We start from the raw sequence: 23709 nt of genomic DNA, 5'->3' as shown, positions 1-23709 counted from the left end.
TATTGCAACTGTACCTGTCATATATAGATTAAACTTCTGGTATCCTGTGTAACTTTGAGACTTTATATGTGTATATATAAACTTACTTTCCAAATTGCCAAAGAATGGTCTAGACAAGAGTTTGCCATCCAATAATAAGATTCTTTACATGTCAGCAAAACTCTGTATGTAGATCAAAATCATTTAAAACAAAGACAAAAGCTAGTTACTTATGATTTTCTTCCTATTTCTATTGTCTTTAATTTTTCTTATTTCTTAAAATGAATTATATCAAATTTTGGAGCACTTCTAAAAGTTCACTATTGCTTGTATTTTTTTTTTTTTTTAGGTAATGGATTGTGTAATTTTAGATGACGGTGGATTCCTTTTAATGTCAAATCATGATGAAGATACTAACCAGGTATGTATGAAATGTAGATGATAAGCAGACTGACCCAATGCTTCTTTGCTTAAAATTTAAAATGCTGATTTAAAAGATTGGACAATATTTCTGTTTGTCAATTTTTTTGTCATAAATGATTAGAATGATCATCACTTGAGAAGTAAATATAAAATCTACCTCTTAATTACTATTTATTCATTTGAAACTTCTATTCCAGAAGCAACTAGATTTATAATAGCTTCCTAGATGGAAGGAGAAAGTTTTTTAGACTGTCTAGTCAACTTAAATATACTTCATTGTATATGATTTAGTTATATTTAATCTAAATGTATTCATATATTTTATACCAATAATTCCACTAATATTAAGACATGAAATATGTAATTTTGTTATCACAGTAAAAAATTAATACTGAAATTGAACATTTCACATATTATCAAAAGCCTATTAAGGGGCTCCTCACCCCTTGATTTTAAACTTGTCTTCTTTGTTAACAAACCATGTTTATCTATATTTTTCCTAACAATACAGACACCATGTCTATATTTTTCTACTTCTTTATGGTTTTTTATATTCAATTTTTAAAAAATGTTTTGAAGATAGATAGCTAGCAATTGAAAGGGGAAAAATAGGTGTAGTTTTCTTTTCATGATAGAAGTTAATCCCCATTTGTCAAAACTGCTAATTGCTTTCAAAGAAAACTCACTAGTTTCCTTTGACTTTTAAATTATTATTTCATTTACTGGTACTAGTTCAGATGTCATAGTTTGGCTAAGTAGTTTGAACTTAATTTTATCCTTCTTCTGACCTAGATTGGGAGATTCTTTGGAGAGATTGATCCAAGCTTGATGAGACACCTCATCAATGTGTCTGTATATGCCTTTAATAAATCTTATGATTATCAATCTGTTTGTGACCCTGGTAGTTCACCAAAACAAGGAGCAGGAAATCGTTCATCATATGTGGTGAGTAATATCAGAATGAAAATAAAATTTTAAAATAAAATGTATATACTATCAAAAGCAACTAGAATTCTTTGAGAAGTAATCTCTTCATTATTACTAAATGCCTTGGAGAAATCTTAGAATAATCAAATGTCTTTTTCTTCTATTTTTTTTTAAGCCATCAATAGCAGATATTTTGCATATAGGTTGGTGGGCCACTGCTGCTGCATGGTAAGTGGAAACTTCATTGGTTGGAAACTTCAACTAGTAATACAAGAGGGTATGATGACAAAGCAATATGCTTTAAAATGTTTTATTTATGATGATAATTCTCTGATTTTTTTGTCTTTGTTATCTATCATTACCAAGAAGTGGTGTCCCTGAAACACCTTCCTGCAAATTGCATATATTCTTCCCTCCCAAACAATCCATTTATTCACTAAGTGTTCTGCAGGAACATTAATTCTGTTTTATCTCACTGAACTTTTGCCCCCAAACCTGCTACATTTGGACAGTTCCCATCACTATTGCCCACAAAATTTTCTGTGATTGGTGAAGGCTAGTTCCAAGATATAACTTTCGTTTGTACCATTTGAAAATATATATATACATATATGTATATATATTTAATAGGTAAGGGTACTGTAATGATCACATAAATAGTTGTATTTATAAAAAAACATTATGGCATAGTAGAAATAGGACTTTACTAAATCTTTTGGACCTCAGTGTATTTATCTATAAGAAAAGGAGAATAATAACTTCAAAGGGCTCTTACAACTCTAGATAATTAAGTCTTTGCCTGATTGTTTAGATCTTATAAACTATAATAACAATCATACAGTATAATAGTTATTAATAGTAAACCATAATTTGGGCTACACAAAAAATAATTCTTACAAATCATCATAATGCTTATAGAAACTATTTAAAAGGTATAGTCACACATAAATGATAAAAAGTTGCTTACTGCTGTCTTTTTTGTTAGATATATTTTATTTAATATAGCAACCATGACTAACTTTGTTGGCTATTTTCCAACAAGGTATCTTTTGAGAATGTGATAAGATGATACATAGTTGTTGTGGAACTATAAAATTTGTTAAATCATTAAAATCTAAATCAATATTTTCATACACTTACATCATTATTAAATCAAGAAGCAAATTTACAACAACTAAAAACATTTTTTTGACATTCCTATCATTATCACTCTGAAACAAGATATATAGTGGCCAAAGGTGTTTGCCATGGTCTTGCAAGATGAACAGGTACAGAGTCCAGATGGAAGGATTCTCTGTAGATCCTGAGATCTGTCAAGTGCTCTTGTTTGCAGATAGCATCCTGCTTATTTTATCCAGCCACTAGTACATTATAGTGGCTTCTAAATTAATCTAGCACTTCTCAAAGCAGTTCAGTTTAAGGAACTACAGAGGAAAAATGGGTAGATAAGGTACACTAATGCCGAGACCAGTATATCAAAATTAGTTCATATATATATATATAAAATCTTGGAAAGATAGACACTATATATGGACAATGAACCCAAATGAAGAAATGAGTGATCAGGATTGACATTAGGGAAATGTGCTGTACTTTCCATAATTTCAAACTGTTCCTTAAAATAAAAGGTAGCCCATCTTCTAATCACTAATATTCTTCCAAAGATGCTATATACAGCTTCATTAACACTAAAATCATAAAAGAATCAAAAGTGAAATAGACCAAGAATAGCAGAGGCAAAGCTTTTTATGAATGCAATGGTATTGTTCAATTTGAATGCTATTAAAATGTGCAAGTTTTGATGAACTAAATTCACATTTAGTACATATACTTTATAAATTGAATTATAAATTTTAATTTAAACTTTGGCTGATCTAGATACCACAAATAGTTTTATAGTCAATAAGAATTCTCAGGTCATATTTCTCCAAAATTTGTATGAGAATAACATTTCAATAAAAATACAAAAAGGCATTTTTTTTTTGCTTGCCTTCTCAACAAAAATTAGTAGAAAGATATATGACATCAATGGTCATACAATAGTGTCTCTGTGTCATGTGTCATGAAAGTTGTTGTGGAACTATAAAATTTGTTAAATCATTAAAATCTAAATCAATATTTTCATACACTTAAGTCATTATTAAATCAAGAAGCATTTATTAAATATCTACTATGTTCTCGGCACAGCTAAGTTCTGGATGTTCTCCCGATAGTCTATTGGTGGTAATATATAACACTGAGCACAAAATAGCATATCATTGTTGTTATTCAATCACATCTAACTCGTCATGGCTCAATGGACCGTAACATATGAGACCCTCCTATTATCTATTACCTCCCAAATGCTGTCCAAATTCATCTTTGTTGTTTTCATGATACTGATCTGTCCCTCACTGGATGACTATTTGTAAAAATATTGCTACAAAACATTGTGAACAAGGAATTGTGAAGGTCATGAAAATTATATGAGCAAAAAAGATGAGCTGGTCACATGGCAAGAGTAAAGGAAAAAAATTGAAAAGTTGGCATGCTGCTACTTGTGTCTTTGACATGAAGAAGAATAAAATACTGATCTCAGTATATTAGTGGTATTCCTTTCAATAAACTTAAGGAAGGAATGGACTAGAGTAATATAAAGGTAAACATGAATAGATTGTTATCTGGAAAGAATAGTCATACTAGTATAAGCTCACAGATCCTTCTAAATATTAGATATAACAAAAAAAAATCTATTATGAAAATGTTTACTCTTTTATTATACAGGTCTATCCTACAGCAGTTGATTTTGAGTCTAACTTTTCCACGACTTCTTGAGGCAGGTAATGCCAATACCTAAATCCTATTATAGGAAATTCTTTTCTTTTACAAGGTGTGCGACTTAAAGGGTGGTAGGATAGCACTTTTATAGGCAAGAATCCTGAATTTTTCCTTATTGATACTAAATCAAACTTCTTGGACCTACTTTTGTCTCTGTTCTGTGGGTTAGAAAAGAGTGCCTCTATTTCAATGAATTTATTTTGCTCTATATTTACATTCATATGAAAAATCTGATTACTTATTTGAACTGCAACTTTAAGAGTCTGCAGTAAAAGACATAAAAAAAACAAGAAGAAGCAAACAAAATAAAAAAAATTAATATAAACTTTTGCTACATTTTACCTTGATCAGAAAAGAAAATGACAATAACAAATAACATTAGGAAAATAGTAAATAGGATAGTGAGATGCTTGATACCATTTATATAGTAGGAACTTTGAAGAATCTCGGATATGTTTATTTAGAGAAGACTTGCAGGAACATGATAGCTAAATTAAAGAATAGTTTTCATGTGGAAGTGGGAATAGATTTATTCTACTTGATCACAAAGTTAAATGGAGTATGTAAAAGGGAAGAGTTTTGTCTCATATAAGGAAAAAACCATCAACAAAACAATACAAAAGTAAAAAATGGATTGCTTAAAGGGAGCATTGGGTTCTCCTTTTCTAGAGGTCTATAAGTGAAAGCTGGATGATTATCTCTTACTTACAAGTTATTATAAACCAGATTCTCATTCAGATAGTTTTCACATGAGGGCCTATGAAACCCTGAGATTCTGTGAAGAATTCAGAAAACTGACCAAAACTTTTCCTTTCATGATTTTTTTTCACAGTGGATGTGGATGATGATGATTTTTCTGCTGTGCTATCAAAGCAGAGCTGCATTACTGAACAAACTCAGTATTTCTTTGACAATGATAGTAAATCATTTAGTGGGGTATTGGACTGTGGAAACTGTTCCAGGTATTTTTTTTTCTTTATATACTGCTGGATTAATACTCATTTTCTGAAAATTCTTGTCTATCCATCAGATCACTTTATTCTGCTGTAGAAAATAATGGAAACAGGCAGCTCTGTTTTGGGAAACTTGTAATTGAGAAAGTTAACTGACATCAATTCAAAGGATATATTAAAATAACCTTCTATGTGTAAAACACCTCAGTAGACACTGGATATGTAAAATTTTAAATGACTCAAACTTGCCTTCAGGCAACTTTCTTCCAAATAGATAGGAGGTCAGACTTATACTAGTTGATTGTTATTCTTTCTACTCAAAGGGGACCAAAAAACATCACTACATTGACGTATCAAACTGTGGCTGATCATACCAATAGGAGCTCAGAAAACTCCACCACAGGTTGCAAGAATATATACAGATAGGATACCAAAAAATGGGAAGTGATTAGAGCCAAAGAAGAGGAGAGTCAGGCAAAGTTTTTTTCCAGACGCTTAGAACAAGGAAAACATATTCATTTGGGGTAAGGGAGAGGAAGTTGAGGGCAATTTAAGGAGGTTATTGTACAGAGGAAGTAGCCATAAACTGAACCGTGAAAGGAGACAAGCATTTTAGAAAATGTTCATTTCAGCTCAGCTCTCTAAATCTAAAGAAATAAAGAACATCCTACTTAATTAGATTTTCAGCTAATAAAAAAAATTAAAAGTAACTCTCGGTTGTAATACTAAATATTAAGCACAAAAAAATTCTCCGACATTTCTCAGAACTTGCTGTATACATGATACCAATGTCAAATAAACATTCTAATCTACATCCATTAATGTAAGATTTGTCAACTCGTATCTTCTGAAATAATAGCATAGAAAAATAAATTAAAGTGTAATCCTTTTAACCACATAGACAGAACACAGAAGAGGTGGATAATGTTTCCTATTTCACAACCATTGATATTTCATCCTGTTTTATGACATTATTGTGGGGGTGGAGTGGGAGTGTGCCAAACAAAATAGCAATTAGGGACCTCTAGCCAAATAAATGGTTAGTTATCAAGTGTGGGTCCCAAGCATTTATTTTTCTTTTCTTTTTTTAATAACAGAGGAAGGTTAACAAACTAGAAAGAGTCCTAATTATGGAACAAGGAAAACCCGGAGTTCAAATCCTTCCTCATATTTAATAGCTATGTCAATAAATTTAAGGATTTAGTTTAAGCTAAGACTCATCAACTAAGTCAGAGGCAGATTGCCTTCCTTGGGAAAGTTCCATCATTAGAGAGTTCCCCAACATGATACAATCACATTTTAATCAGTTCATAGTTGTTACAAATAATTATCCTAAAGCACAGAAAATTTAATCAAACCTTACATATAGAGAAGTTAAAAGATAAAATTATTCTCCTTGCTCAAAATGTATAACTTTGGCCTTCTAGTCACATACCAAATCAGATGAACTATATTTTTTGTATTGATCAGTTAACACAACTTCCCTATTCCCTTCCTAAATATATCTCCTTTAAATTATGACAAATTATGATGCATCCATTTAATCTGTGGATGCATAAGCTTCTGGTAAAATCTAATACATGATTTTATCACTGTAGGTTTTTCCCTTCATCATCCCACCTTTCCAGGTAGAAATTCCCTTAATAGATATGATTCTATAGCTTGTAATCTTAAACAGTTGTCTTGGATACATATATTCACCATTCAAATCAAATGAATTCAATAAGAATTTATTGAATGGTATTTATGTCTTTGTGCTAGGTACAGGGTCCAAAAATAAAAATGACATAACCTGAGTTCCTTAAACTTACATTCTGATGGAAAGATTTAAACATGCACTCAGAAAAATAAATGCAAAAGATACAAAATGAGTATGGGATGGGATTCTAAGAGAAAATCAAGACATATTTTGATAAGGTTAGCTAAGCCTTGGAAAGTATGAGAAGTTCCAAGAAGCAGGGTTGAAGAAGGAGAGCAACACAAGGCCTGAAAGATAAGTCTGTCCCAAGGCTCAAATGAATGACAGGGATAGACTACTGAATATAGAGAACAGTGAACAGGCTAAATTTTCAGAAATGCAGTATGTGAATGGAGCACTGTCCTAGAGTCAAGAAGTCTTGATACCCCTTAGCTATTTGCCTATAGGCAAGTCATTTAACCCCTAAATATAGTTCCTCCTTTATAAAGTAAGCTGGAGAAGCAAATGACAAACCACTCCAGTATTTTTGCCAAATGGGGTGACAGACTGACACATCTGACACAATTCAACAACGACGAAGTTCAGTTGGGAAACAAAGTTTTTCACTTTGTCACTTTTCTTCTCTATAGAGAACTAAGTAGACGAGGTATTAAAAAAAGAACTTAGAATATATATGATGAGTCACTTTAGGGAGTACAATTTTATTATAAATCACTAGGAAATTACAGTTATTGAGTTTAGGAGGTATTTTCACTAAAACTTTTTTTTTTTTTTCTTTCTGGGTCAATCATTGAGAGGCAACATAATGGAGAAAGCTCTGAAAGATTTGAATTCAGACCTCATCTCAAACATTTATTAACTGAGTGATTCTGAGCAAGTAACACGACCTCTCTATTCCTCAATTTCCTCATCATATACTCAATGATGTTGGACATTTATTACATTTCTAAAACCATTGTCCTATGACTCTGTTGGATAATAGACTTTCAGGAAGAAGATATCTTGGGGTCATTAAGGCCTTCCCCATCATTTGAAAGATGAGGCACAATTCCAATTTAAATCTGACTACAAATCCAGCTCTAGCCATTAATCCATACTGCTATTTCTACCTTTGCTTTATTCCAGAAACCCCAAAATTTTCTGCTTAACTTTAAGCATCATTTTACTATTTTTCTTTGCCTGAACAACAATGTCCTCTCTTCCTTCTCCTCCTGAAACACATAATACACAAAACATCCACAAAAGAAAGCTTTTTTTTTTTTCATTATTTTTAGGTTAAAAAAAACGATTCTAACTTCTCTGTATTCAATAAGTAATTTGCATTTCATTTTAGGATACACAGCTATAAAACTTAAAAATTTAGGAAGGAAGGAAGGAAGGAAGGAAGGAAGGAAGGAAGGAAGGAAGGAAGGAAGGAAGGAAGGAAGGAAGGAAGGAAGGAAGGAAGGAAGGAAGGAAGGAAGGAAGGAAGGAAGGAAGGAAGGAAGGAAGGGAGGGAGGGAAGGAAGGAAGGAAGGAAAGGAAGGAAGGAAGGAAGGAAGGAAGGAAGGAAGGAAGGAAGGAAGGAAGGAAGGAAGGAAGGAAGGAAGGAAGGAAGGAAGGAAGGAAGGAAGGAAGGAAGGAAGGAAGGAAGGAAGGAAAGGAGGGAGAGAAGGAAGGAGGAAGGAAAGAAGGAGGGAAGGAAGGAGGAAGGGAGGGAGGGAGGAAGGGAGGAAGGGAGGGAGGGAGGGAGGGAGGAAGGAAGGAAGGAAGGAAGGAAGGAAGGAAGGAAGGAAGGAAGGAAGGAAGGAAGGAAGGAAGGAAGGCCCGCCCAGTGAAGAAATTTCATCTATAAATGCAGGCCAGCACATTCTCTCCAACTCAAAATCTTAAGAGAAATGCCCAGAGCAAGAAAAAATTAAGCAACTGCTCAGTCACCCAACCAATGTTTTAAAGGCAGGATTTGAACTCCCATCTTTCTGGTTCTGAGGCTAGCTCTCTATCCACTATACCATGCTTCTTTTTAGAAAACCAATGAATCACCTGAAATCTGCATGAAGGGAGCTTTGGAGCCTTTGGATATAATATAAAGTCCAGAGTGTTGCTTTTTCTTCATAATGAAGCGATACTAGGTAGTAATAGTTTGACATTTAAATAAATCCTCTTTAATTGTGAATGGAATTTTTAATTTAATTGTAATATATTTGTTGTTAATGTTATTCAGTGGACAATCAGAAGACAAATGGTAATTATGTACAGTGGTCACTAGAAAAAAGAAGATAGTTCATTTTTTAAAAAAAGCTAACAAATAATTAGCATAAAATCTGCTTTAATTTTATAAAGGCAGAAAGATTTTTTAATCATAAATCACATCTTTTTAATTTTAAAATTCATTGTAATTAAGATAAATTTATAGCTAACTTACCAGGTCCTAGTAACATTCTAGTTTATGTTTGTCTTTTGTTTCCATTTTATAGTACTTGATTTGAAACAGTAGCATGTAAATATCAGTGAAATTAAGAAAAGGTACTTTTTCTACTCTAATAAATGAGTGTTATTCTGGATATTACATAATTTTCATAATATGTAATTATGTAAGTTTCATAATTCAAAGTTTTATGGTTTTATAAGTGGAAAGTTTTTAATGTTATTTAACTTCAAATTATTGTGCTCTTTCTCCATGATGTTTTAAATGTTTATTTATGTTCCAGAATATTTCATGTAGAAAAGCTTATGAATACCAATTTAATATTCATAATTGTTGATGGCAAGGGGACATGTCCTTGTGATTCCCGGGTACTAATTCAAGCAGAACAGACTTGTATCCTTAAGCAGCAGACTTCAAATCATCTTGTATAGTTAGTTACAAGGCAAGCACTATTTGTTGTTTGTATTCGCTTTGATGTTATAAAATAATTAGATTTGGTGTGAAAAGGATCTGGATTCAGCTCTCCCCATGTCACTCCTTTTAGACTGTGTTATTATCTGTAGGCCCTAATTTTCCTCCAGCTCTAAATGCTATTGAGAAAGACAAGGTCAGAGGAAGACCTTGATTCAGATCCACCAAGACATTTAATAACTATGTAAAATCTCATCAAGTCCTATCACTTCTTTTAGCCTTACTTAGTTCCTCTTTTCTAAAATGAAAGGGTTGGAACTAATGAATTCTAAGGTCCCTTGAAACTAACTGTGATCTTGTCCTTCTAAAAGTTGTTTTGTTATTGTCAAGTCATTTAAATCATGTCCAACTCCTCATAAACCTCTTTTGGGATTTTTTTGGCAAAGATACTGGAGTGGTTTGCCATTTTCCTCTCCAGCTCCTTTTACAGATGAGGAACTGAGGCAAATAGGGTTAAGTGACTTACCTAGTGTCACAGAGCTAATAAATGTCTGAGGCTGGATCTGATCTCATGAATCCAATCCATAGTCTGTAGTATACTCCCTCTTCATTTTTTCTTCTTAAAATACCTAGTTTCTTTCTAAGTCCAGGCCTCATGTGAAACTTTTTCCTGATTTTTCCTGTGTGTGATGCCTCTCCTCTTCTGCAAAGAAATTGTACTTTTATTTTATATCTATTTAATTTGTATTATATTGGTACCATTGTCCCCTCTAATAGTATGTAACCTATTTGAAGGCAGGGATTATTTAGACTTGAGCTTTGAAATCCCAGAGCCCTAACCTCACTCACCAGCAATATAATGTCTTGGAAATCATAGGTTCTTAATATATAGTGGTGATAGGACTGATTAAGCTTCAACATTTGTACTCACTCTCATTATTCCTTAGCGACTTTTTTTTTTTCAGAAAAATTACTTTTACAGTGTTTCTGATCAATTACATTTCTGTTTCTTTAAAAGAATACTTTCATGTTCCTTAACAAGTTTTGTTTAGCTGACGGGCCGAATCCTTGTGTTATGGTTAAGCAACCTAGATATAGAAAGGGACCTGATGTATGCTTCGATGACAATAAAATGGTAAGCATAAACTTTAAAACTAAAATATTACAAGACAATGATCAGTAACTACCAAGAATAAATGTGATGTTTCAATAAATCCTTTACTGTCTCAACCATTATTTTTCCCATTGAACATGCTATATACTTGGTGAGAATGTTGACTTTTCATTTCAAAGTGTTCCAGAGTTAACAACCAAAAAAAAAAAAAATTAACACTTGCCTCTTTTATCTACATTTTCTATAAAAATTGTAGTTTCATACACAAATCCTACTAATTTGCTATTGATGGATGAAAGAAATTTATTTTTCTATTTAACTAATGGCTCATAGGAAAAAATGTCACTATCTACAATGAATTATATATTTTTTGTTTTTGCTTTACTGAGGCAATTGGGGTTAAATGACTTGCACAGGGTGACCCAGCTAGGAAGTGTTAAGTGTCTGAGACCAGATTTGAACCCAGGTACTCCTGACTTCAGGATGAATTATATTTTTGATGACTGAAAATATAGAATGCTTTCATTTTTATCTCTGTGTTATTTCAACATATATCTAAAAAATTTTGATAAGCTACAGTTATTAATATTTTTATGAAGAATATATTTTTGTTACCCTGAATCTAAGTTTGTTTTGTTTGAGGGTTTTGTTTGTTGGTTTTTAGTTACTTCTTTAGTTTATCCTTAAATATCTTTTTTATTATTTGAAAAAAGGGATCTATAGGAGAATAGCTGTCCTTGATTTTATGAGTAATTAAATACTGCTAACCAGAGATGGCCAATATAATTGAAAAAACCCATTTGTAAAAATTCTCTCAAATGAATGATATGTATGATAATGTATGATAAATTCATTGCAATCTGCAAAATGTAGGCCTGGTCTGGAATTCAGTAAGTACTAGGTTTAAATTCTGCCTTTAAGGGGCAGATAGATGATGCAATAGATAGAACATTAGCCCTGGCAAGCCAATTAAACCCAATTGCCTGATCAAAAAAATAAAAATAAAATAAAACAAATTGAAAACAAATTGTGACTCTACACATACTTTTATACAAACATGGGCAATTAACAATCTATATTTTTTCCTCTTAAACTAAGCAACTCTTTAGGACTGTAAGTTAAAGGTGATTTGTTGACCTAAATTGGCAAAATTGATTACAAGATACAACACAAAAAACACCCTCTCTCCTTGCTTTGGGTTTTGTTGTGGTTTTTCTCCTAAGAAAATTTAGATTTGTTGTTTTTAAAAATAAAAACTGTCAATATTTTTAAAATATATATATTTATATTACCTTTCTTTCAAATTTCCTATCCACAGACTTTAATACTTTCTTGATAAAGTGAACATTTAGCACTAAACTGAAAAAAATCAAGGGAATCATGATCACAAACGATATAGTCAATAAAAGGTACATGACTATTTTTTCTTAGGATTTCACATCATTTTATTTTGTTTTAGTCTCCATAAAGATATTTTTAAAGTTTCTCTTTTTTAAGCCTCATAACAATTCTATCCACTGTTAAATGTATTATTATTCCCATTTTAAAGATGAAGAAATTGAAGCTGATGAAATTTAAATAGTTAAGTGACAAGAATAAAAGAATTTGTCTTAAAAGCTTTCACTCAAATACTTGGAATTATACCACTTCATCTCTAATTTATATCATTTCTACAAATGATTTATCCAGTGAATCCCAGCTACTCTTATTGAAGATATTGTCATTCTTTTGGGATAGTTAGAGGAAGGCATGACTGAGTGAGCTGGGTCACATTCTCCCAATTATACCCCTAGAAGTCTAGACCCCACATTTCATTTCACTATTGGGAGTTTTTACCTACTTAAAATGAGTTCTCAATGCATGCTGAATGCTGTGTGAAAGATGCTACTTGTTAATGCAACTTCACTTATCAGTTCAGCAGGCATCTGCTTTCGTCTGGATGAGGCTTGGCATTAAATTACATTTTAGAACATCACAAAAATGTACCTCAAAAACATAAGAAAGCACTATTAAGAAAACAAATTGGGGGAGGGCAGAAGGATCTAACCCTTTAAGAAATTCCATAACTTTTTCACACACACACACACACACACACACAAAAAAAAAAAAAAAAAAATGACCAACATTTGACTGAGACAAGGATTTCTAAAAACAAATTTCTAAACAATTATATTTAGGATTGTGTATGAAAATACAATTCTTGCTCACTCTCTACATGTGTCAGTGTTTCAGTTGTGCATTTCTTTAATAATTAAATATTTTAATTTAGTTTATTTGCAATAATCACTGTGAATTTGCTCTCCATGGATGCTCACATTCACTCTGCTAACTGCTTGCAAGTTGCATGAAATTTCATCTTGTATGTCTTTTTTTCTGTGTTTTCTTTCCTTTTTCTGCACTTGCTACTTTGTCCGTCATTAATAGGATCAACTTATATGTACAAGGAGTCGGGCCACTACCATGATGTCAGCTCCTATCTTCATTTTACTGCAAGTTTTCTTGTGGTGTGGATGGTCAGTTACTTTCTCTAATTTTTGTTGTTGTTGTTATTGGCTTAAGACTTTAGCAAATAATTTATATTCCCCAATTCACAGAGTGAAACAAGGCAAACTTTTACATCTTTCTAGTTGTAGGCATGTTGCTTGTCCATCTCTTCATGTTTTACTTAACAAAATAACATTCTTGAGGAAAAGTTTTTGTAGAGATATCCCAACTTCTTAAGTTCATGGTTACCCAACAATCTTAAATATCACTTAGTTTATAAACTGAAGCCTTCTTTATATGTATCTAGTTTGAAAAATATAGAATGCATCACTATCAGGCTTATTCATTTTAGATGTTTTAAGGGCTTGCTTGTGTATTCAACATTGTGTTACTAGTTTGCCAAATAACTTGTCCAAAATTATGACCCTTGACCAAGTTAAACTATGATTTTTGTTGTTGTTCCTGGAACAATACTGCTATGCTGTGTTTCCATTCCTGCTTATGAAAACTGTTTGTTTGGTATTTCATTTTGGTAAACCACTAGATGGAGATATGACCATTAACATGAAAACGGTGACTTCATCAGAAAGAATTGGAATGGGAGATAGAGGGTGGGGTAAGAGGGAAAAGACAATTGAAAACACAAACAGAAAATGTTTGTTCTATGAAATAAAGTTTTAGTATTCAAACTGGCCAGTGTAATAAACTCAACTTTCCTCAATGCAAGGTCATACAAAAGATAAGTTGAATTCCTTTTCCTAGGGAACTCTAAAGATTTTGTAAAACAGAATTTTGTTGATATATTATCTCACAAAAACTTTTAAATGCACCACATACAAAATACATCTTTGCAAAGCTTTACTTCATCACTGCTATATCAATACCTTATTTTAAAGATGAAAAAATGAGGCACAAGTGAGTGTATAGCCAAATTACGAAGTTGACATTTATGATTAGAGGATGTATAACCAACATTTCAATAAGTTTAAGCTTTTTTTTTTTTTTAACTTTTGTTCATATAGTTTCCACCATATTAATGGAATCTTTCTCAATATAATTTACAGATTTACTACTAATTTACTTCTTACCAAAGTCATCACAAATTTCCTCAAAAGTGCTTTTAATAGCCCCACTAGTTAAACTATAATGAAAGAGGAAAAAAAATTATTTTGGAGGCCCAAATAACATCATATGATTAACAAAGTACTTATTTTAAAATCTGAGTCTTAGGAGTTGAGTGTCAATTTGTTCTTTCTCATAGAAACACAATTATAAATTTCCTTTATTGTTAAAGTCTCCACTTTCAATTCAAAATGGCAATGAACAGCATAGGCTATCATCCTTATATTGATGAAACCACCTGTGCAGAGGATATATAAGAGAATGTTCAGATTACTAAGCCCTGGTAAGGGATCAGGGGATTTACACATTTACATTAGCATAGTTTTGTGCTTTGCCCTACATGACATTCCTACACATAAAATAAAATATTACCAGGTCATGGACATACATCTAAAGGGTTTAATTGTTTATGAGATGAGAACAAAAGAAAATATCCTGATGCTTTGGGGACTCCAGCCAGTCTGATTACTATAAAAATAGCAGACATGTTACTTGAAGATAGTCAAAGATGAACTAGGTTAGGTCTCAGTATATGAATAGATATGAGGGGGGGGGGGAGGAAATTAACTTTTGCACATCAGGTTGCTGAACACAATGACGGACTGCCCACAAAAATTCTCTCAAATGCTATAAAGTTTTCAACTTAGGTTCTCTTAGAAGTTAGAGATATAATTAATCCTTTCTGAAGATAAGTCACTTAACATCCCTACAAAGTTAACAGATTGTGAAGTATAACTATAAAACTTGATACTCACATTCCATTTTTTGAACCCATAATTTCCTTGGTGTAATGAATTTTTGGTAAGGAAATTTCCTCTATTAATGCAGAGTACCACCTGCTGTAGAATTTCATAATCTTAGGGCCTCAGGAACTACAGTGATAGTTTATATAACTTTCTAAAAGTCAACACAGTCATTATATGTCAAAGGCAAGATTTGGATCTAGGTCCTCCTAGAACTGACCTAACAGTTCTCTAACCACTGCTGGAAACTTGCCTAATCCTATGATTATAACTTTTGCTAATCATTGTGCCTCAATTAAGCTATTTACCAAAGTTTTTTGACCAAATCTACATAATGAAAAAAAAATAAAGAATTATTTATAAATAATTCTTACAAATAAAGCAATTCAGGTAAACATCTGAGTGAAAAACAATATTATAGAAAGTTCTTTAATGTACTGAGACTGAGTGAGTGAATATAGCTATCATAATACCTATTACCTATAGCTTTAGAGAAGTGGAAATAATAGTCTTGCTATTATCATTGAGTAATCAGAGCAAATTAAGGAAAAATTATTTCTGAAAACAAAATACTTCCATGTAGAATATAAAAATCTGTTGGACAAATGAAATAAAAACTTTAAAAACAAATTATCTGAAGCAAAAGTGTCATATATGCAACTTAAAACGTGAATGTGCTTTGGGAGAACTCTCTCCATTAATTCTTGAAAAGATGATTGACATTGGAAAGGATTATTAGAAAAGGCTACTATGTTGTTGTTGTTTTTTTAATCTAGATAGTTTTACATAGATAATACTTCTGAAACTTCCTGGTATAATTCAAATACATAACTGAATTATGGATTTGGCTTAGCCAACTACCTTAGTATTTTTTTAAACCAAATTTAAATCATATAAAAAAATGTAACATTGAAAAGAAAATGCATTAAAAAGACTAAATAATTTAGTCTCAGAATGATTCACTGAATAATCCTTGGGGAAATCCATTTTCTTCAAAAGTTAATGATCTTATTTTTCAGCTGAAGTCAAGGAAAGAGGGAATTAGCCATCTATATAAACATGAGCTCATAAAATAAACCTTTGAAAAAATATATGGATACAACTATGAACTACATGTTTTTCCTTTGGGATATGGAAGCAAGAGTACTGAGGTGTGCTTTATAATAAAGAATGACATGTAGAATCTTCAGAGACAAGTTCAGAGGAAATTCCAGAAGTGTTGTTCTTCTCTCCAGAGAGGAAGGACTAATAAAATTATTTTTTTCAGCATATTGGCAAGATAAATAGAGAGAGAGGTAGTTTGGGGGGCACTTTTTTTTTTTTTTAATTTTAGACTGTTGCAATCAAGTCAGTTAACACAAGGGGTTTTGGTATTTCCTGCCTTTGTCATCTTTTCAAATGAGAGAGATCTGCCTGGTGAAGGTATAAGTGTTCTGCATGGGTGAGACTCAATGACAGACTTTATAACCTCTGAGGGCCCCTTCCAGGTCTATACATTCATGATTTAATGTGCTTTGCTCACTCCTCCCAGTAAAACCATATATGTCAGGTAACTATTGCCAATCTCAGTACATGTTGCTATAATGTGTAAGACATATAAGAAAATACTACCAGGAAACTCAGTAGACAGATGTCTTGGCATGAATCAATATAGAAGTCACAGATCCTCAAATGGGGACTTACCTAAAATATGAACTCTCAAACCAAAACAGTAAGAGTTCAAACTATCACAGTTTTAGGGCTAGAAAACAATTCAGAGCTCATTTAGTTAGCAAGGCCCAGAAAGATTAAAATCACTAAGAGATATCTAATGAAAGGGCTAGCATTTGAAATTCAGTACTCTGATTAAAAAAAAAAAAAAAAAAATTGTGTTTTTCCATGACACCATGCCACTTTATCACATTTATGCTCAGCATACAGTATGAAGAAAGTATGGTATGAAATATTCTATGAAGAAAGAGTCCCTCTTCAAGACCAAAATTCAGGAATGTTAACATGAACACAAATGTAAATTCTTGTATAAAACATAACACATGGGTCATCGTGACCCCAGAATTCATCATCTATTGACTAAACATCTAGCATTGATTATATTCATGCAAAACTAAGCCAGTTCACATATTGGAGAGACAATCTGCTGGGACCATACTCAAAGACTTTCCAGCTTAACTAAGCTTAGTCATATCATTAAGTGATTGAATTCAATTATGGGAAAATTAGCTAAAAACACTTCATTTGAGAAGTCACTTCTATATGATGATAGTGAAGAAAGAAGTAGGGCATTTGTGTAAGAAATAATAAAAGTATATATCTACGCAAGCTATGTGATAATTTTCAAAGTGTTTTTCAGACATCTGGTATTACAAATTAGTAAACATTCATTTGCTAATAACTCACTAAGTAGAATTTAACATGGTAACCCTGGTCTGAAAGTTACTTTTTTCACTTGTTACAATATAATAAGCATAAAACATTGGGAGTGTTCATTATTTTTCTGATTATACTTATAGTTAAATAAAACCCTAAGATCCAAAATTCTAAGTGGTCTCATACATTTGGGGCAACTTGTAAGAAAAAAAAAAAAAAAAACAAAGAGAAATTTTGAAGTCTCTTAAAAAGTTAATACTTTAAAAAATTAAGAATCATTTCATTGACTTATTATTGGGCAGACTATGGTACAGTAGTATATTGTAGATAACAAATTTTCTAGTGGGATAGCACTTCAGTAAGTCTTAATGTTAAAGGGTTCTAAAACTCAGGAAATTCTTTTCAGTCTCCCAAACCTAAAATTATGCAGTAAGCTAACTGTTGAGTCTTGGAAAATATAACAGTTTGAATAAAATATATTTTAAAAAGAAATTCAATATGACAAAAAAAAAAAATCAGGGGCAGATTAGACAGGATTTAAAGTCTTAGCAAATATACTGGGAAATGTGTAAATTCTGCAGTTTTAGGGGAACTATAAAAAGAACCCAGAACAATTTAAGATATTGACATACAGAACTCAGATATCAAATTTACTTATTTATTTGATGAGACAATTGGGTTAAGTGACTTGCCCAGGGTCACATAGCTAGGAAGTGACTGAGACTAGATTTGAACTCAGGTTGTCCTGGCTTTAGGGCTGGTGCTCTATCCACTGCACCACCTAGCTGCCCCTCCTAGATGTCAAATTTAAAGGATGATTAGCTTTTGACTATAGTATTACAAGGTTGTAGTACTACAATACTACAAGATTACTAGTCTTCAAGATAGTCAGAAAGCAACTGTTCACTGTGGCAAACTTGGAATTTATATGCTATGAGATTTTTATCTCAGCATTCATGAGTCAAATTTTCACTTTCATGTCTTATTTTTTTACAAACTTCTATGATTATCTGTAATGAAAGGAATGTGGGAGGCATTCATGTAATATGGAACATTCATGTTGATTATCAGTAACTGGTATTGGACATCCACTTTTAAAAGAAATCATCTGTTTAACCATTTTCAATAATATGCAAATAACAGTTGATATTAAATTATATTAAAGCATTCAAATATTTTGTACTGGGGCACTATCCGAGTTATATTTTTGTTGTTTTTTGCATACATCTTTGTATATACATCTTTGCTGTGTTTCTCCTGATCCTGAGATTACTGTTCCTCATATTCCTCCTCCTATTCTTCCTACTGGTTGATGCACGTTGACAGTAATGCTTTCTAAACTTTATCTCATGTTAACATGAATTCAAATATTCTCCATCAAAATTTAATGTCTCAGTCAACAGGACAACCAATGCTAAAGGTGCATAATCATTTTAAGTAGTTACCAAACTCACTAATTGACAAAGGGTGATAGTCACTATAACTTTGTAAAATAACTCCAAAATATAATGGTACTTAAAGAATGGAATTTCAATTCTATAGAAAGCAAATTGTTAAGATAAATTCAAGATCTGGGTAAGAATTAACAATGTATAGACTGTCTTGATGAATATTTTAAAGGGAATTAATTTGTCTTTTTTTTTTTTTTCTCCAATAGGAAGATTATTCAGATTGTGGTGGGGTTTCTGGATTGAACCCATCGTTGTGGTCTATGATAGGAATCCAGTTTGCACTGCTTTGGCTGTTATCTGGCAGTAGACATTGCCAGTTATGATGTTATGAAACCAAAATCTACATAACTGATCTGAAGACCCTGCCAAAACATGAGCCCTATTTAAGTACAAAAGGGTCAATTATTTAGACGGCAGAAAATCACCTTTCTCAAAACAACAAGGTTTAACTATGTGAAAGACTCATTAGGCACCCACAATGGCTGCATGTTGGAGTGTCAGACCCTTAAACTTGTGTGAATGCTGCATCATCTATTCTGTCAAAGCAGAATCCTATATGTACTTTACTGAGGAATCTGATATTTTTGTTGTTGGATCATTGATGACTTCATGTAAAAGGGCTCCCCCTTTAAAGTAGCTTCTTAATCATATCAGTTCTCTATATTTTGACCTAAAAATCAATTCATTTTGCTCCTTTTTTTTTAATCAAGATTTCCAGGAATCAATTTTATTTTGCTTTGATATTTGATTCCATTAAAAGTTTTAATACAATAATAATTGTATTAAAAACAAAATCAGAGATGAATTCTAAATGATGTAAATATTAAAACTGGCTAGTCTTTGTCAAAAGTTCATCATGATTGAAATGCCTTATGAAGAGTGGCTTATTCTGCCAAAAATATATTTTAAAAATGGGTGACCAGCTAAGTTTTTTGGGGGGTGGGATGTTGGTAGATTTTAACTGTTGGTTTAAGTAAAACAACTACTAAACTAAAGGTGCTTGAGGGTTTGCTATTTTATTCATCAAACATATTTTCTTGATAAATATCAGCCCTTTAAAAAACACAGTTCAAATTAATGTTCCCTTTGTTCACAGTATAGTTGTGTAATCCTAGCCAAATCTTTAAAAAAAAGTCCTTTAAGAGATGGTGGAATGGTGGGTGGGATGGGAAGGGAAAAATTTTTTTGTGATCATTGAACTTTGGCTACCAAGGGTATTTTGCATGCTGCTGCTGCTATTTTTTGCTTGTTTCTTTTCTTCAGCTGTAGAGTGTAATTTATTTTTAAGGTAATTGAGTGGTATTATTAAGGTAATCCGAAATTTGCAGTTATAATGCACTTAAATAATCTTACATGATCTGGTTAAATAAAGATATCTGAATATACTGTGAAATGAAAAATGCTGAAAGACTGGACTGAGTAAGAATAGGGAGACATGGAATTTTATATAGATTAGTGCTTTTGCTTGAAAACCTGTATATAGATATTTTAAGTATATAAATCAAATTTGACACATTTATTTTTAAAGATCACATATATGTTCTCTATGAAGATTCATACCAGGTTTCCTCTTTGTTCAATTAAATATTAGCTTCTGCAGTTTTAAAAAATTTTCTTGCTGTTTTTCATTAAAAATGGCCAGTTCAACTAAGCAAAATTTCCAACCAATTGAATGACATATTAAAATAAATTGAACAAACAGGAAAACCTTAAATTATGTGTATGTACATAATACTTGATTGTGAATTATTTTTTTTTATACAACTTCATTGGTAAAACAGATTGGTGCAGGAAATCATGATAATGCACTGTAGTATAGGATAGCAGTAGAAGTGTGTTTTGTTTCTGATTATCAAAAGTAAACAGTATTGTGAGAGACAAATCAATGAATGTACAACTCTAGTAATCTGTAATTTAGCTAAAAGCTACAATCTTCAAATGTTTATATAAAGTTTATTAATTCATAAAAGCAGAAAAACACCATGCAAAATATCTGTATGTGTGTATACATATACATATATGTTTATATATGTATATACCAATATATGTTGGAAAGGCATTCCTGTATTTTTTTTTAACCAATATCAAAATTTTACTGAAGTTGTATAGCATGTTTGATTATCATAACACATAACAAAGAGCAAAACCAACTCTATGGCATGGCTTAAAAGTGGTTTGTTTGTTTTTCCTTTTTGGTAGTATCCAATATCACTAGTGGCTCTCCAATATACCCTTGGTTCCAATGTGTCTCTTTCCTTATTTATTTATTTTCAAAAAAGGGAAACTTCTAGCTTTGGTTGTCACAACTGACATTAACTTATACTTCAAATTCATCTTTTTGATAGTGGCGAACCCATTTATACCTGAGTGCAACAAAGTATTACCTTTCTTACTTTAATGACAATGATGATAAAATACACACATACCACTACCAACAACATTACAGCAAAAGGAAATCCTACCAAAATGATAAATATATGGAATGTTATATTCTAGGTGGAATTGATTACTCAAATGTATTAAATATATTTTATGATTGATTCTAAAACCCTCAGGTAAAACTAATTTGTTTCTCTATTGGTTTTCTTGTTTGGAGAATGTCAAAATATACAATGCTAAACCAACATGCTTAAACTGTTTAAGTTATATATTTTAGGTTATTAAAATATAGAAATACTGGTGTTGAATCTTTGCTAAACTCTGTCAAGTCAGTGGCAAGTTTCAATATTGGGAAATTATAGCAAGGACTCCCCTAGATGATATATTTAAATAATAAATATTAAAATCATATAATTACTTCCAACATAGAATACTCTCTTGAAAAACATTTTAAAATACCATTATCAGTGAGTAATGGAATCTTTTTCATGGGATTCATTCTTTATTGAACTAATTACAATTAAACTTGGTATCCTATTCCATTTCTATTGGCATAAAAACATTTTAGTGCATGAAAAGCTCATTTCTGTTAGGAAAAAAAGTATATAATCTGTAAACCACATGCATGGTGATAAATTTCATAAGCAAAGTTTCTCTGACTGAAAAATGTCCTTGTGACTGCTGTTAGTTTTAAATCTCCTAGCATACTTTTCTAAGGAAAAAAAAAACCCATTTCTTCAAACTGCAATGTGTAAAACTGATTATTTTCCTGTGAGTTTTGACTGTTGGCAATGATTTAATAGATGTATCCTATAAATATTTGTTTCCAAAGCATTTAAAAAATACAAGAGATGAAGAAAAGCTTTGAATATATTTAATTTAAACCTTACTCATGCAACATCCTATAGATTCTTCATTAAGCCAAAATTAAAACAGCATTGGTGTTAAGTAATCAGTAAAGGATTTAATGTAAATGGCTCCTCTCTAGTTTCTTCATTTGAACAACCAGCATTACTGCCAAAACACCAATCGTGGTCCATATTTGTAACAGGTTTTTAACATGACATAGTTAGCAAGTTTGACTGAAGAGATTTTTAGGTTCTGGACTTAAGAGATTTTAGTATGACCTTTTTCATGTTTCTAACGCTTGAGGCTTTATTGCTCAACTTGGAGAAAAAAAAAACACCACAGTGTTGCTGCCATTTGTAAGTTTTCCTATAATATTCCTTTTATTAACTCTAAACTGGCCTTACTGGATTCAAATAGGCAGTATCCCTTTTAAGTGACCTTTGCAACCCAAGTGTTACTTGCTGTTTGATGCTTTCAGTATGTTATAAATAACATTCAAACTTTTGTCCCCGTACACCAAAGCTTAACTTTTGTCTTAATATCAAATTCTTACCCATAAGAAGCTCAACTTGCTAGAATTATAGAGAATTGACATAGTGGGCCACTAGAGAATGTCCGTGATGCTTTTATAAAGGATACTAGAAGGACTAGCAACCCAAGTTTGCTCCCACCTCCATCTTCTATTCAGTCCCCAAATAAAGGCCAAGCTTTATTTTTACCCCAATATTAGAATGTTAATATTGTTAATAGTCAGTGTACACTATTGTAAACAAACAAACAAGAAAAAAGACAAGTGTCTGAAAATCAAATCCGGAGTTCCAATAGCATTAATCTATTTTCAACAAGAACTTATTTTTGCATTGTTTCTTGTTTAAAAAATCATCTCAAACAAATTTCACTGAGGCTTAAGGAATATACTGTCTTATTTAGATGCCAACTGAACTTACAATGTGAACTAAGTTGTCTTCTCTGTTGTGTTCTATGGTATGTCTGGATCATGCTTTTGGGGATGTTTTTATTGAAATGCTCAGTGTGCATCCATTTAAAAAAAAAAAAGGCTCTGGCTTGCTCTTGTTGGGCAACAGGACTTTTCTCCCTTTTATTGTGTTCTCTTGACACTTTTGTGGAACTTGACAAGCCTGAAAAAAATTTTTGTAAAAATTTGTATAATACTGTTATAAAAAGTTTATAATCATAGAAATGTTGTGTTAATTCTTGTGCAAAAAAAAAAAGCAACAACAGTATATTCAGAATAAAAATTTATCATTTGAAACCACTATACAGCATGAATTTATTAATCATGTGCATGATTGTGTTAGTGAGATGGGGCTCTTATCTGGAGACTTGAACCATCAAAAGAAAACTCTATGCTACAAAAGTACATAAATATATATGGATGAGGATATATATATAATCATATACAAGTATTTATAGAAGTGTATATGATACACACATATAAATACATACATATATATGTATATATATATAAATACATATATATACATATAAATATCTTTGCCAAGAAAATCCCTAAATGATTTCATGGGAAGTCAGACAGAACAGAAAATGACTTAGCAACAACAC

The 23709-nt window shown here is 31.7% G+C and overlaps 1 protein-coding gene across 4 annotated transcripts in view; it reads left to right on the top strand.

Annotated features, from left to right (window-relative positions):
* The window catches only part of CACNA2D1 (calcium voltage-gated channel auxiliary subunit alpha2delta 1), a 643657-nt gene extending 620259 nt beyond the window's left edge, over nt 1-23398 (top strand). For all 4 annotated transcript variants that reach the window (XM_074268502.1, XM_074268500.1, XM_074268501.1 and 1 more), the window contains 8 exons: nt 329-400; nt 1195-1347; nt 1505-1557; nt 4093-4148; nt 4979-5108; nt 9489-9598; nt 10669-10751; nt 19104-23398. In XM_074268502.1, the coding sequence (XP_074124603.1) occupies nt 329-400; nt 1195-1347; nt 1505-1557; nt 4093-4148; nt 4979-5108; nt 9489-9598; nt 10669-10751; nt 19104-19220 (774 nt within the window). In that variant the 3' untranslated portion in view covers nt 19221-23398. The remainder of the gene's footprint in view (nt 1-328; nt 401-1194; nt 1348-1504; nt 1558-4092; nt 4149-4978; nt 5109-9488; nt 9599-10668; nt 10752-19103) is intronic.
* Nucleotides 23399-23709: the final 311 nt, after the last annotated feature.

This window comes from Sminthopsis crassicaudata, chromosome 5 (genome assembly GCF_048593235.1).
Source record: "Sminthopsis crassicaudata isolate SCR6 chromosome 5, ASM4859323v1, whole genome shotgun sequence".
Classification (NCBI taxonomy): domain Eukaryota; kingdom Metazoa; phylum Chordata; class Mammalia; order Dasyuromorphia; family Dasyuridae; genus Sminthopsis; species Sminthopsis crassicaudata.
Note: the sequence above shows the minus strand (reverse complement) of the source record. Positions and strands in the feature narration are given on the sequence as shown.